This window comes from Etheostoma cragini, chromosome 16, assembly GCF_013103735.1.
Source record: "Etheostoma cragini isolate CJK2018 chromosome 16, CSU_Ecrag_1.0, whole genome shotgun sequence".
Lineage (NCBI taxonomy): Eukaryota > Metazoa > Chordata > Actinopteri > Perciformes > Percidae > Etheostoma > Etheostoma cragini.
The window spans coordinates 15,535,889-15,549,810 of NC_048422.1; the positions used below are offsets into that span (position 1 = coordinate 15,535,889).

The 13,922-nt window shown below is 39.4% G+C and overlaps 1 protein-coding gene across 2 annotated transcripts in view; it reads left to right on the forward strand.

Moving 5' to 3' along the window:
* pappaa (pregnancy-associated plasma protein A, pappalysin 1a) overlaps positions 1 to 13,922 on the forward strand; it is an 82,146-nt gene that overhangs the window by 29,926 nt on the left and 38,298 nt on the right. For both annotated transcript variants that reach the window (XM_034895618.1, XM_034895619.1), the window contains exons 8-10: positions 2,337 to 2,465; positions 2,641 to 2,732; positions 7,372 to 7,568. In XM_034895618.1, coding sequence (XP_034751509.1) covers positions 2,337 to 2,465; positions 2,641 to 2,732; positions 7,372 to 7,568 — 418 coding nt within the window. The remainder of the gene's footprint in view (positions 1 to 2,336; positions 2,466 to 2,640; positions 2,733 to 7,371; positions 7,569 to 13,922) is intronic.

A 13,922-nucleotide genomic window follows, 5' to 3' on the forward strand; every position in this document is an offset into this window, starting at 1 on the left:
ATTATCAGCAAAAATATGCAAGCAGAGGCAGGAGCAAGCAGCAAAAGCGTCTGCACTGTAAGAAGCAGGAAGCAAAGAATCAACCACCAACTCTGTGATTAGTGCACCAACATGTTAACCTGAATGGTCTGACTTAGGGCTCATGAAGGATTATGGCTGCCCTGTACGTCACTCAAACATTTCTTGGTTTGATTGCTGACTTTATTTTTGGCCTTGGATGAATCCTTTATGGCAATGTTTGCTGCTGGTACTGCATTGCTCTTACACTGGGGCTTATATGGCAGCGGTAGGAAGAGTGGTTCATGCCTATGTACTCTTGTTTAAGTTTGACGGCCACATACTTGGCTGGCAGTGTGCTATTGCAGATAAATCCATGTATGCCCTAGTACAGTATTTCTCCATGCTTGTCACTGCATTTACAGCATTGCAGAGGGCATTCCAAAAGTTGGTCTATAATACTTGATTGTCCACATGTAATGATTCATGGATAACCTTTTGGTCCTATTACCCTCATTTCCTGATGTTGTTCCCCCCTCATGGACCTCATTTTTGCCATGTACTTAACCAACATTAGGCATGATTGTGCACAACAATTATACATTCTTATGCTCTTTTGCATCAAATAACATTTTCTCATTTTCTTTGTAGTGGTGACAGTCACGCTTACCAAAAATTAAACTGCAGAGATTTCTAAACTTATAAACTGTATTGATTTTCTTGCTGATATTCTGTAGCTCCATATAGTGTTTTAAATTATGAAAGGGTTGCTATAACTTCGGTCTTAATAATAATGTGTTTCAAACTATTATTTTGCAGTTAATTAAAGTATTTGTTATCCAGCCTCAGCAAACATCACACGAGCACATCAGGTCCTTGTGTTTTACAACATAGAATTCACCTGCTATTCAAACAAAAAAGAGTTGCATCACCAGTTGCACCAATTCCATAACACCAATACATGACAATAAATGAAACTGGGATGTGTGCATGACAGTCCTCAATCAACAGAAAATGCAAATAATACAGAAATCATAAAAGACAAGACCTTCGTATATCATCATTTGGTGTGTGAGTGAGTTCATGTCTGAATCAAAATCAGAATGTAAAGAAATAAAAGTCACAAAAACTGAAGTCAAAAAAACTCTGAAAGCCAAAAACCATGAAGGAGAAACCATGACCATAAGCGACAAATCAAAACTAGAAATGAGAAACCAAAACTATAAGCAAAACAAAAGTCAAAACAGAAAGAAAACTGTGAAAACACAGCTGCAAATGAGAGTGCTGATGTGAAAATCAGTTATCCTGTTTTTATTGTTTAAAATAGTCAAAATACATGAATAAATAAATAAACCCTCAGATTCTTTGCTTGCCTTTACTTGTTAATTTTTTAAAACTTCTGTTCTTAGTTTCATTTCCTGTTAGGAAAGTTGTTAGAATGAAACAATATTGTGGATTCATGAGACAGGCCACATGCCTAAACTCAATGTTTCTTCCGTCTCAAGATGTTTTGAAGAGACTGAAGAGACCCATGATGTATTTCATTTACACTTGGTTACTAGCTTACAGTAAACCTGCCCATAGTTAAAACAGGGCCAGAATACAACAAAAATGATTAAACCCGATGGTAGTACAAGTAACATGTAAAGGCAAACAACAGAGCAAAGAGAAAACGTAAGTGGGAAATAACAATTCAAACAGGACAACTAATGACATCATGACAGCACCCTCACTTGCACTTTTGTTGTTTCTCATTTACAGTATTCTTTCCTTGAGTTTTGTTTTGCTGCTTTGCTTATGGTTTCTCATTTACAGCTTTGATATTTTTATTTCTTTATGGTTTTGGTCTTCTCATTTATGTTTTTTTCTTCCTTTCAGACTTTTTTTTTCAGACTTCCTTATCATGGTGACTCAAGAACCCATCATGGCGTCTTACACCAGCAAAGTGAGTAGTCCCCCAATATTTCTCCTGTCCATTGTGTATTCATCATGATGGTTCCTTAAATCACTATGGCGAGAAAACGAAACAAATTTGGACCCACACCGGGTAAATGCAGTGACTGGAAATAGGTAGATGTGTGGAAGTGTGTGCTGAAACAGATTTTCTAATTTGTGATGTGCTAGTGGTACTTGAGATACCTAAAGATTGCTACAACACACACACTAGCAAACAGTGCAGTAGTCTTATCGATCCCTTCTTCACAGGCTTGGTTCGAGTATCTTTCTCAGCTGCTCTTACTCCTTTCTTTATATGTGATTCTTTATCAGACATTTCTTCGAGGCTTCACATTATTCTGAAATATGTGGACTTACTGTGATCTTTGCCTCTCTCTGTGCAGGGATGTGGCGCCACATGTTTTGTACACCTACCAGGTCCAAACAATCTCCAGCCGGAGTGAAAGTGAGCCTTCCCCACCTCTGGTACACAATCTGGGGGCACCCTACTGTGGGGATGGACGTATCCAGAGGTAACCGCCCCCCCTTAATAACATGATTAAAATATATATGAAATTATCCATACAGATGTGCAATAAAGCATTTTCACAAAAATAAACTTTACTCCTAATGTGTTACATTCAGTATTTATCCATTCGGTGGTATGTGTGTGTGCATGTTTCTGAGTACCTCCTCCTGATATTTTAGTTCCAAAGGAGAGGAATGTGATGATATGAACTCTATGAATGGGGATGGCTGCTCCAGTCAGTGCAAGAAAGAGCCCTTCTTCAACTGTGTTGGTAAGTAACATGGACAAAGGTATCGTCAAGGTTAAAATTCAGTCACAGGTTTCTTTCTCTCGACTGCAGTTGCTGATAATACTGAAAATAAAATTGACTGACTTAAATTAATTGATTTCTTTTGAGAAGAAAAGTGTCTGAAAAACATTACAGAAAACCTATGTATAAAATACAACAATACTAAAACACTACAATAGTGCAGCCAATATTGAAAAGTTTCAATTAATTTAATAATGTTTACTGATGAGCTTCTAAACATATTTTACTGGCCAAAAGTCAATTACATTACTATAACATGCTACATTACATGGGGCATTTATAAAGTTATAATTTGAGCACCAGTTTCTTATATTGCATAACATTAGTTATTTATTCCTCTTTGCCATTATATTGTCTGCATGGATTCAACTGAAAAAAGTTGCAAAGTTTTGGATAAGACCCAAAAGCTAACTTTGTGAACAAACCGATTTAACATCTGGACATCTTTTATTCAAGTGCTTCATGCCTTTCTCAAAAGGAAAAAATAGGAGGTAGACATCATAATCAGTTTGACCTCTTGGTAAAAAATTGAATGTGGAAATCATTATTTTCTAAAATGGTGAGTCATCTTCTTTACATAGTTGAGTGAATGGCATATCCTACATTGTTTTGCTTTATGAATAGATGGATGGTTTCCTATCCAGTTCTCTTGCTGTAGACAATAATCCCCCCCCCCCCCCCCCGTGATTGTATGTGTGTGTGGATTTATAGTACATGGATTGTGTGCAGGGATGTGCACAGACATTTGGAAGGGCCATTGTTCTAATCTGGAAAAACATTCTGAATGAAGCAACTCACACAGTATACTGTGTACTTTTCACGGCTATAAAACTAACACTGACAATAGTGATGCCAGTTGACCTTTAGACTGTGGCTGCTCTCGAGAATTCTGGTTGAGATAACTGATGTTATGATTTGGCACCATAAATAATATTTATGTGTGTACTTTTCTGTTCCCTGTATCTGTCTTTTATTGTCTGTAAAGTGACCTTGAGTGTTTAGAAAGGCGCTGTTAAATAAAATGTACTATTATGATTATTATTATTATTATTATTATTATTATTATTATTATTATTATTATTATTATTATTATTATTATTATTATTATTATTATTATTATTATTATCATTATTATTACAATTATTACAATTGTGAACAATTATGACTACAGCTAGTAAAAGTATTTTACTCAACTGGAACCCAGCTTAAAGAAAATGCTTCTGATAAAAAAGGCCTACTTCCCATTAAATGAATAATGTAGGATGGTTGCTTGAAAATGATCAAAAACTTCTCTAGCTAGCAGCCAGTTTTGATCCAACTATGGAAAATTGCAGCTGTTTTAGCTGCTTCATTGAGCTCTTTCTCTATCTTCTTCAGTTGTCTTTTTTGTGAAGGCATACTTAAGTAGCCTGGTTCTACCAGACTCTCGTACATTTCATTTGTACAGAGAGTCTGGCCACTCTCCATTGACAAGTGTTAACTTCCTTGAATGCGGGTAGTCTGTTTAAGTTTAAAACTTTTGGCTCTGCCCAGAGCCACTCTTGATCTACCATAACTATTCGCGAATGTTTTGTGAGGGGAAACCGACAAGGCTTATATTTAGCATTAGCATCACTAGCTTTAGCCTTAGCCATCTCCTTTACCACTAACGGAGCAAGCTGGAAAATCAAACCTTTCCCGAATCCTGTGGGGAGAAGGGCCACAACATCATGGCCACCAACAAAAGTCAGCAAAGATTGTTCTTGCTGAGCCCTTCATTTCTGGATTTTTTGGCAGCATTTCCACAACGTACCAAATTGCTTTGCTCACATCTTTCTCTGCCGCTATTACGGAACTATAACTCTAGCCTCAACGTCATCGTTCCCAGCCACCCCCTCTGTTCCCTGATTGGACTGCCAAAAAATGTGGCTGGAGAAAACCCATAGAGAGTTTAAGAAACACTATATTGCGAACCCAGACGTAGTCCTGAAGGAAATGAAAACTGAACATAAGTACATAGAAGGGCGGAGCCAGGCTACACAATACTAACATTAGGCTATACATTTTTTTTTCTTTTTTTTTAAATGGAAAGTTTATTTCATTAACCAATTAAGACATTAAATCATCATTTAATAACTTTCAACAACATCACATCTTGTTGTTGGTTGAAAACTCATATAACATATTGACTGTAAACAAAATATAAGCTAACATGATTCAAGAGTGCAGACCATCACATCTGAGCTTCTCTATTCTCTACAGAACCAACACTAATGTAACAGACGTAACATAGTAGCTAAGATAGCCTACTGCTGTGACAGCTATCATTAGCTTCGGTTGATTACGGAGCATTTTGAGTTAATATAGCTAAAGCTAAAACATTACAAGCTGGAAATGCATTTTATTCAAAGCTCAAGTGGATTTTTTTGGGTAACTATTCAAAGGGCATTTGTCATAATCTTTGTAACTTTAAAAACTTACGTCAAGGCAGATGGGCTTGGCTTTCCTTCTTTCATTTGCTGTACTCCGTGTGTGAGAATATAAGCAAAGTTACGTGACTGGGCAAAGGGCCTTGCTGAGGTCAAGATTGGATGATATAGCAATTCAATTTGATTTAACTTTAGTTATTGAGGTATTATCAAAATAATGCAGCCACCACAACAAAACAATAAAAAAAAAAAGAGAGAATAAGGTATTTAGTTTTTTTTCCACCAAAGGGGAAGTTAAGCCAATCAGGGCAAACAGGCAGTTGCCCGGACAACAATAGCCCATACCTGTGCACTTCCTTGCGTGTATCCACACACGCGTGGGCCTCTGTGAAGTGACCACTTAACCCTGTCAGATTGCTGGATGGCTGTGCTGTTTTTCCACCAACTCCATTGCAAACGGACATGCGTGTGTGTATGTGTGTGTGTGTGTGTGTGTGTGCGTGTGTGTGTGTGTGTGTGTGTGTGTGTGTGTGTGTGTGTGTCTGTCTGAAACTATCTGATATAGTTGTAAATTTGCTCTGAAATCTGACACTACAATGACGGGACCTTCTGTCCATCTGTCTATATGTGTGAGAAAGTGCCTGCTTGTCAGTGTGTTGGATAGTAAAAGAGAGAGTTTGATGGAAACTTGACACTAACAATACAACAGGGTCAAGGTGCTGCAGTCTGGATGAGGTTAAATAGGCTATTCACACGATTGAGCCAAATTAAATGTGGAATTGACAAAATCAAAGTTCTTTTCACCTGACCACCTGGCATTGCAATTCCAGGTGTTATGTCTCGAAAGTGCTTCAAGCCACCGTCAACACAGGTGCAGATAAAGCATAAGGGGAAATGCATTATGCTTTTTTAAGCCACATATCCCCACTATCAGAAAAGTGTTGCTTTTAGAGGGTCAGAGTTGCCTGTGTTTGACATTGTAGCATGGGGTGCTGTCTTGAAAAAATTCAAACAAAACGGGTATAGTTTGCTTTTACAGCCTCTGGACCTTTCTTTTCTCTGTCTGTCCATCGTCATCTTTGTTCATTTCATCTGTCTGTTTCTTTCTCAAACTGTAGGGCTGTCTTTTTTTTGCTCTTGCACGCAATCATCTTTCCACTTTTTCCGTTATCTGTTTAGTCTATCCCTGTCTAAATTCAAATACTGTAGCAAAACCCTTTCTACTTTTCCTTCTCTGTAGCTCACACGCACACTCACACTACCTATTACTTCTGCAGCTTTCACAAGCCACTGTTTAAGCTTCCTCGTGCCTTGCTCCTTCCCTTCTTCCTTGCCTCTGCTCCTGCTGAGTGAGTGGCGGGAGCCTACTCTGTATGCCCCCTCAGTAGCCCCTCGTTTCACCAATGCCAGAGCACAGAACTGACTTGAGTTTTTGGCTTTGCTGGAGAGAGCTGGAATTTCAAGGAGGAGGCCCCGGCCAACTTGGCACAGAATCCCGCCTTCCCCCTAACTGGAACCCCACCGGCTGACACTGCTTGAGCTTAGAGCTGAGAGCAATGAGGCCCAGGCAACCTCCCTGCTCTGCTCTCCTCTCCTTCAGTCTATAAGCTTCCAGTTCCAGACCTTAACTCCGGGCGGGAGGTCTGTAAAAATGACAGCTGTATCTTTCTTTACCTCTTGACTTTGTCTGGTTGCTCCCTACTTCTTGTCTCTGTGTTTGTCTCTATCACACTCTCCCATTCATTTTTTTAAACTTTCTTTTTGACATTAACATGTTCTCTGTCTCTGTTTGTAGATTGTGATGCACTCAAGAATTGATCACGCTTTTTCCATGCACCTTTTGTCCCTTAGCTTCCTCCTTTTCTTTATCTGATCCTCTCTTCACCTTTCTAGACAATAGATATATGGTTAGAGTAAAACCTCAAAGGATCAGGGGAACACATGTTTTATAAAAAAGGATGAGGAAAATAGGAGTGAGTAGTAAAGGTTGAAGTGAGTAATAACTAACCTGTATGGCTTTGTGCAAGTGAAAACATGCTATGCCATTGTGGCGGGGAATATGTACAATCTGAGTGACTGATATTTTGGCTGTACTTAAACCTTCCTTTAGTGAAAAAGTACTATACAGATCAAACACAGATACTTCTTTATTTGACATTACAACTTTTTTTCTGTTGTCTGTTCACCTGTAGAGGAGCCAAGCATGTGTTACTACTATGATGGTGACGGAGTGTGTGAGGACTTTGAGCGAGAGACGGGCGTGAGAGACTGTGGCCTTTACACCCCCAATGGTTTCCTTGACCAGTGGGCCTCCACTGTCGAAGTTTCCCACGAGGAGAAGCCCTACTGCTCTGGTGAGGTAGCTGCCGGATACCCTGCTGTTACTAAGGTAAGGACATACAGAGTTTTTCCTGTTTACAAAATATATATACATATATAAAACAGTAGTGTGTAATAATCAGTATACTATATATATATATATATATATATATATATATATATATATATATAGTATAATGATTATCACACACTACTGTTTTATGTAAATTACATCGTCACATGTTAAATAGCATTATAATTCTCCATACGCAGACATAAAATCAAATATCCTATTAAAAAAACAGTCGGTCAATTTAGGAATCCTATAATCCTGATTGGATCATAATGGATCATTACAAACAAGCAACCTCATCGTTTTGGGGTATGGTCTTTGCGCAGTTGATGATTTGGTGCAATTGCTTTCTTATCCATCAATATTTTACACTATGATGATTATGAAGCCTAAATGGTTTGGAATACATTTGCAAAAACAACTTTTGCTTGTTTGCCAGTTAAGTAATTTTAGAGATTGTGACATTAAATTAGATGTTTTCCACTCTCATTAAAGTAATGTGTATTGAAGATGAGAGAAGCCATTGATTCAACATAAGCCTGGTGAAAGCATTGATCTGTTTCTGTTGTAAAGCAGAAAGAAGCTGATTGCCCAAAACAATAGTTACGTATTGTAACTCCAGATTCTATGAGTATAGGCATAGCCCTCTAAGAGCTGTTGCTATTGGGTTAATCCCTTCGCACATGCGCAGTTGTGAAGATTCATTTTGTGTCCTTTGACCCACACGGGCATCACTTATGTCCAGAGATACCGTATATTACAGCTGCGCAACTGCTCCCAACATCAGTCTTTTAAAATAGCACAGACAGTGCCGACACTGTTATGTGAGGCATGACAGCAGCGAGTTTAAAGTGTCCAGCCTTGCCGCTGACATTTTGGCTCTCATAGGTGCTGAGTTTATGTCCACGGCCAGACAAACAATTTACGGGACCAGCAAGCTCTTTTGGCGGTTTATGGCTAAACCAAATGTCTGAAAGTGCTGCATGATCTCCATTGTGTGGAGTGCTATGGGCTTTTTAAGGGAACTGTGTGGCCGTTAAAAGCACCGTTACTATTACTGCGCCACCGTTAGTGGATTGGCTCGCCAGGCCTCATGCCTGCGCCGGCAGTAGGTGGAGCTGGAGCCACAGCTTCGAGAGGCGCAAACTGCAGCCTGCGGGGCATCGTCTCAGTTGTGGCCGAAGCGCCACTCTCTTGAAGGTGTGTTACTGCATCCCCTCCACTATCTACAGCTCTTGGCTGTCCCGGTCTTAGTGGGGAATTGGAAAAGCTTAGCAGTCATGACGGAGACAGCAGAGCAATGTTGTTCTGAGCCACGCTCACCTAAGTGGTACATGGGTACGTGCGGTCAGTGAAGTGACCATGGACCTGGGAGACAGTGGTGTGGGCTTCCTTTGGAAGTTGCATGGAGGCCAAGCTCTTCCGCCGTGTCAGGACCGCTGTCCATCTCTATGTTAGGGGAATGCTACTCAGCATTCACACAGGTTGAGAACAAAAACCTTAGCAGTAGGCAGGAAGCCCGCCCGCTGTGCAGGAGAAAAAACAGGAGAAAGACACTTGTGTGGTACTCCCCTTCTGGAACGGAGACAGTTGCTGTGGCGGGATTCCATAATCCTCCGCTGTTACGAGCTCCAGTCATCCCAACAAGGAGGAGAGAAAGAGGACTTGTGCCTACTAAAGAGATCCCCTATCAGTATGTCTGGGTGTTGCTGCTGGTCGTATCCGTACCTTACTCGAATGTCCACTTGGCTGCCATTGTCTGCTGCTTCAGTTCCAAAACATCCATTGTGTTATTTGCATCAATCCACTAGACATAACATCTACAGACATGGCATTTGATTGGAGGCTAGTCCCACTTTATCCCACAGTAACATGAAAATAGTTTAGATGTGTGTATACTATTTCTGTCTCCATTTCTTTATAGTATTCAAATTTACCATAAATAAATGTATTTTAGGTTTCATTGAAAAGGGGTAGAGGTGGGGTCACATTTGAGAATTAAAAAATGTACTTGAAAGTAACACATTAGTTACTTTCTGAAGTAACTAGTTGCTTTTAAAATTTCTAACAGAGTATCTAATTTAGTTACTTTTTGGAAAAAGTAACTAGTAACTGTAACTAATTACTTTTTAAAAGTAACTTGTCCAACACTGTTTATTTGGCACCACTCCTGTCCTAGCATGTGTTCCATCCAACAACATTGCAGATGTTTTTTCTCTGAGAGGAATGAGACACCAGTGGTCCATATCAATTTAACCATGAAAAAGGATTTCTGCTGTGAAGGACACATTGTTCATACAAAAAAAGCACTTTTTTAAAGATTATTTTTTTGGCATTGTATGGCCTTTAATTGACAGGATTTCTTGAAGACAGGAAAGGGGAGAGAGTGAAGGGACAACATGCAGCAAAGGGCCACAGGTTGGATTCAAACCCGGGCCGGTGCCAAGGACTCCCTATGTAACGTGTGCCTACATAGGGCGCATACTCTACTGGATGGCTAGAGGACGCCCCACAAAAAAGTATTTTTACTTTAGAGAACACAGGGATCATATGTGATTAGATCTCCTCATTTCCCCAAGTGCATGTGCACCTGTGGAAAATATGCATACAACACAGGTTAACTTGTCTCTATCTCTCTCTGTCTCTCCTTTAATTCTTTGTATGCTCTCTCACAAATTGGGAGTTGTAAAGCTTGTATGGACACTGTTACATCAATAAATGTGTCATTAAAGCCAAAAAATTGAGGCAATGCACCTTAGCAATTGCGCAATTGCATGCATGTTGCCATAATGACTGTCCTTGAGGCATTTGCCACAGATGTATGAGGATTGGTTCTGGAGATGAAGAGCAGGCCGAGGGCTTTCATGGATCCAGTTTAAATGCTGCCACTTTAGAACAACATAGAAAACACTACAGTGGCTGAAAGCAAAACAAAGTTATTGATGATGTTACCCAGTTGGAAGATTTAGTGATGTCTCGCATCTGGTATTTTAATTGCTGTGTTTGCAGACAATAGCTCTTGATTCCATCCAGGAATCAGTCATAGAGTTCCCAAAGAATAGTATTTTCTAGGCATCAGGATCACATTCCCTATCTAGAGTACTTAATTCTAATTTTCTCAGTTTATTAGCAATAGTTAACAAAACAGTTTTGATTTTCCTGGTTGACTCTGATTTATTGGTGGAAAGGAATGCAAAATAGGCATTTGATGTGGATTCCAAAGTTCAAGCCTCAGAGCTTCATAGTTACATATGTTGGTGTTTTGATCTTTGTTGAGTGTTTGATGTACATTTTTCTGAGCAATATAGTCTGAAAAAAAACACTGTGGCTTTGCTAATACAAACTTACAAACAGTGTTGCCCTTGAAAGGGATTTGGAGCTGTTGGGGTAGTAAATTGCTTGGAAACTTTGAGATTTCTGTCATCAGTTTCAAAATGGTGAGGACTGAGCAATGGTAACTGCAGGGTTTATGTATTCAACACTGAATACATTAGGCTACTTCTTGTGTGCTCTTTGACTTGGCTGCTAGTGCTATTCATCAGTAAAATGCAGAGAAATGCCACTTGTAGATAGTAACCAGATCTATTTCGCACTTATAGAACTTTTAAACATGCAAGGACTTTCACGTAGTATCACTGGATTGTCCAGTGCCATGGAATTTTTTGCAACTTCAAAGCAAGCACAGGTGTTAGAAGAAGTTGGAAAATATTGTAATTTGTATGACACAAGTCACCTAAGTATAAACATGAGGCATGTTGCAATATAGTATCTTTTTAAGACACAAATGTTGAGAGCGTTGAGTGACCATATATATAAGCTTAAGGGTGACCCTACCAGAAGCTCAGCTGCTGTTGGAGTGACTCTTGGGTTAAATAGCATTCACAATGTGTTTACAACACACTCACTATCTTTTTTTCATTTGCCCATTCCCCATATACTAAGCTTACAGTAAGTGAAGTTACAACAACCATGATACTAAATGACTACAGCGAGATTAATATGCTTGTCAAGATGTATAATAGAGATACAAAGTAGGGAGGCAACAGCCATGATTTTTTATTGAAAACTTCTCACATCGAGTAAACCTTTGATCTCAGCCAACCACACTCCCAAGATGGTATCACCACATCAAAAAGCCAAAATGTCAGTAAAGTTCTCTGCTGAAGTTAGTGTCTTGTTAACCACTGGCATCCATCCCCCAATATGTATCATCATTGTTCTTATAGTTTCTATGTGTGTGCTCTTGTGTCTGTGTTCATGTGTGAGAGACAGAGACTAATAAAGAGAGGTGTACACAACACATTAGAACCAAGGCACAGAAAGTGGTTAGAAGTGGAAAGGAAGTGTAGAAAGAAAACCAGCATTAAGTAACATTAGTAAGGTGCTCACCACAAGCCACCAGAATAGCTTCAATGCTCCTTGGCTTTTCCCAAATCTCTGGATCTCTACTGGAGGAATGAGCACCATTCTACCAAAGTAAACATAAAAAGTACTGTGAGAGTAGAACCTCAAATGCCCTCAAATGAGCAGTTTGATCCAATCAGAATTCCACATGGACATCAGAGAATGTGTGAAGTTAATAAAGTTGAAATGCATTAATGATCCGAAAAATGCTTAACTGCCAATGTAACATTCTAGCCAGCACACCTTTTCCACCTTTCCATGTCAAGCCCATCACAAAATGTTGACAACCATTTTTTATGCAAAGCTACCTAAACCACACAGATGTTCCCAGAGTGCATGCTGAGAAACTTCAGTGGACATGGAAAAAAGGCTCTATATTCCATTGCCTACATTTTAAATGGACTTCTGCCAATAGGCCTTAAACATCCCATATATGATTATTGTGACAGAGACTGGGACTCCAGGTTAAAAAGATTCTGACTGAGTAGCAAGATATTAATTCAGTTGTGATTCTTTGAGAATTCACAGATCCAGTTTCTCTTTTTTAATCTTCCCCTTAACATTTAAAGGAATCCACATGTAAATGTGTGTGCTCAAATATGGCTTCAGGAAAGAAAATAAAGGATAGCATATGAATTACTAAACAGACATTCATTAAGAAGTTACGAAGCACATTGGCCAGGAGTCATTCTTGATGCCTACTATCTCAAACATCTCTCTCAGATAAGGCCAAGAAGGATTGGGAATGTCTTGCTGCTTATCTGCAAAATCTCTGGGATCTTTGTTTTCTTCATTTTCAATCATCCACACTACTATGTGCTAACGTTGGCGCCATCAAGCTGCACTGATTTGCCGGAATTGAATGCCACTGAATCTTTTGAGTCGTCTTTTAGTGGTGTGTCAAGTGCAACGTACAGTACTGTACATTCCCATCCAATTAGATTGAAAATGGTATTGATGACGTGAAAAAATTATTATTTGAAACTTGTTAGTGAGGACCAGATCAGGACTGTATTTTAAGCTGATTCTGGTTTTCAAACTTAGCCCCAGGTATGTTTGTTAAACCACAGACGGAGACAACTTCTCTCTTTTGATGCTTCATTACGAACAAGCAATGTGCAACCTAGCTGGTGAAGAACACAAACAACAAAATCACTAGCCAACTTACTTTAAATGTGCATGAACTCGACGAACACAACAGGCTCAAATGAACTGACATCATCACTTAAACGAGTTACAGTTCTGAAGGACGCACACACACAATCTCAACTGATTATCCTCCGGACAGCTAGTCTCGTTTTCTTTTCTCTCACTTTTATCTCTGTGTGGCACGTTTGCCCGCTCATTGTGTAAGGTGCATGTGCGCACTATTTTCCGACAGAGCACTCACAATCACACCTGATAGAAAACCTTTTGTACAAAATTAAAGTAACGAGTCAATTTTATAAAATGTAAGGAGTAGAAAATAGGGATATTTCTGTTAAAATGTAAGGAGTACAAGTAAAAAGTCGTCACAAAAAATAGTAAAGTAAAATAAAAATATCAGAAAAATCTACGCAAGTACAGTACAGTAAGTAAGAATTTGTACTTTCCATCTCTGCTTGTAATTAAGGTGGCATCAGCTTATTTGAAAGATCTTCTTTTATTTCCTGATCAAGCTCACACACAGGTACCCAGTCAGACAGAGATACACAGGCAAGCACACACACTCACAGTGCCGACTCCATGCAGGATTATAGGGCAGGTCCGTAGGGGGCTGAAATGTACTACTGCTGTCTTTGTGGAGCAGAACATAATGTTCCCCCACTACCACACCGTGGAATATGGTGAGCCAGCTCAACTTGCTCTAGGGGGATTGGATTGGAGAACTGGCCCTAGCAACTAACCTCTGTGTGTGTGTGTGTGTGTGTGTGTGTGTGTGTGTGTGTGTGTGTGTGTGTGTGTGTT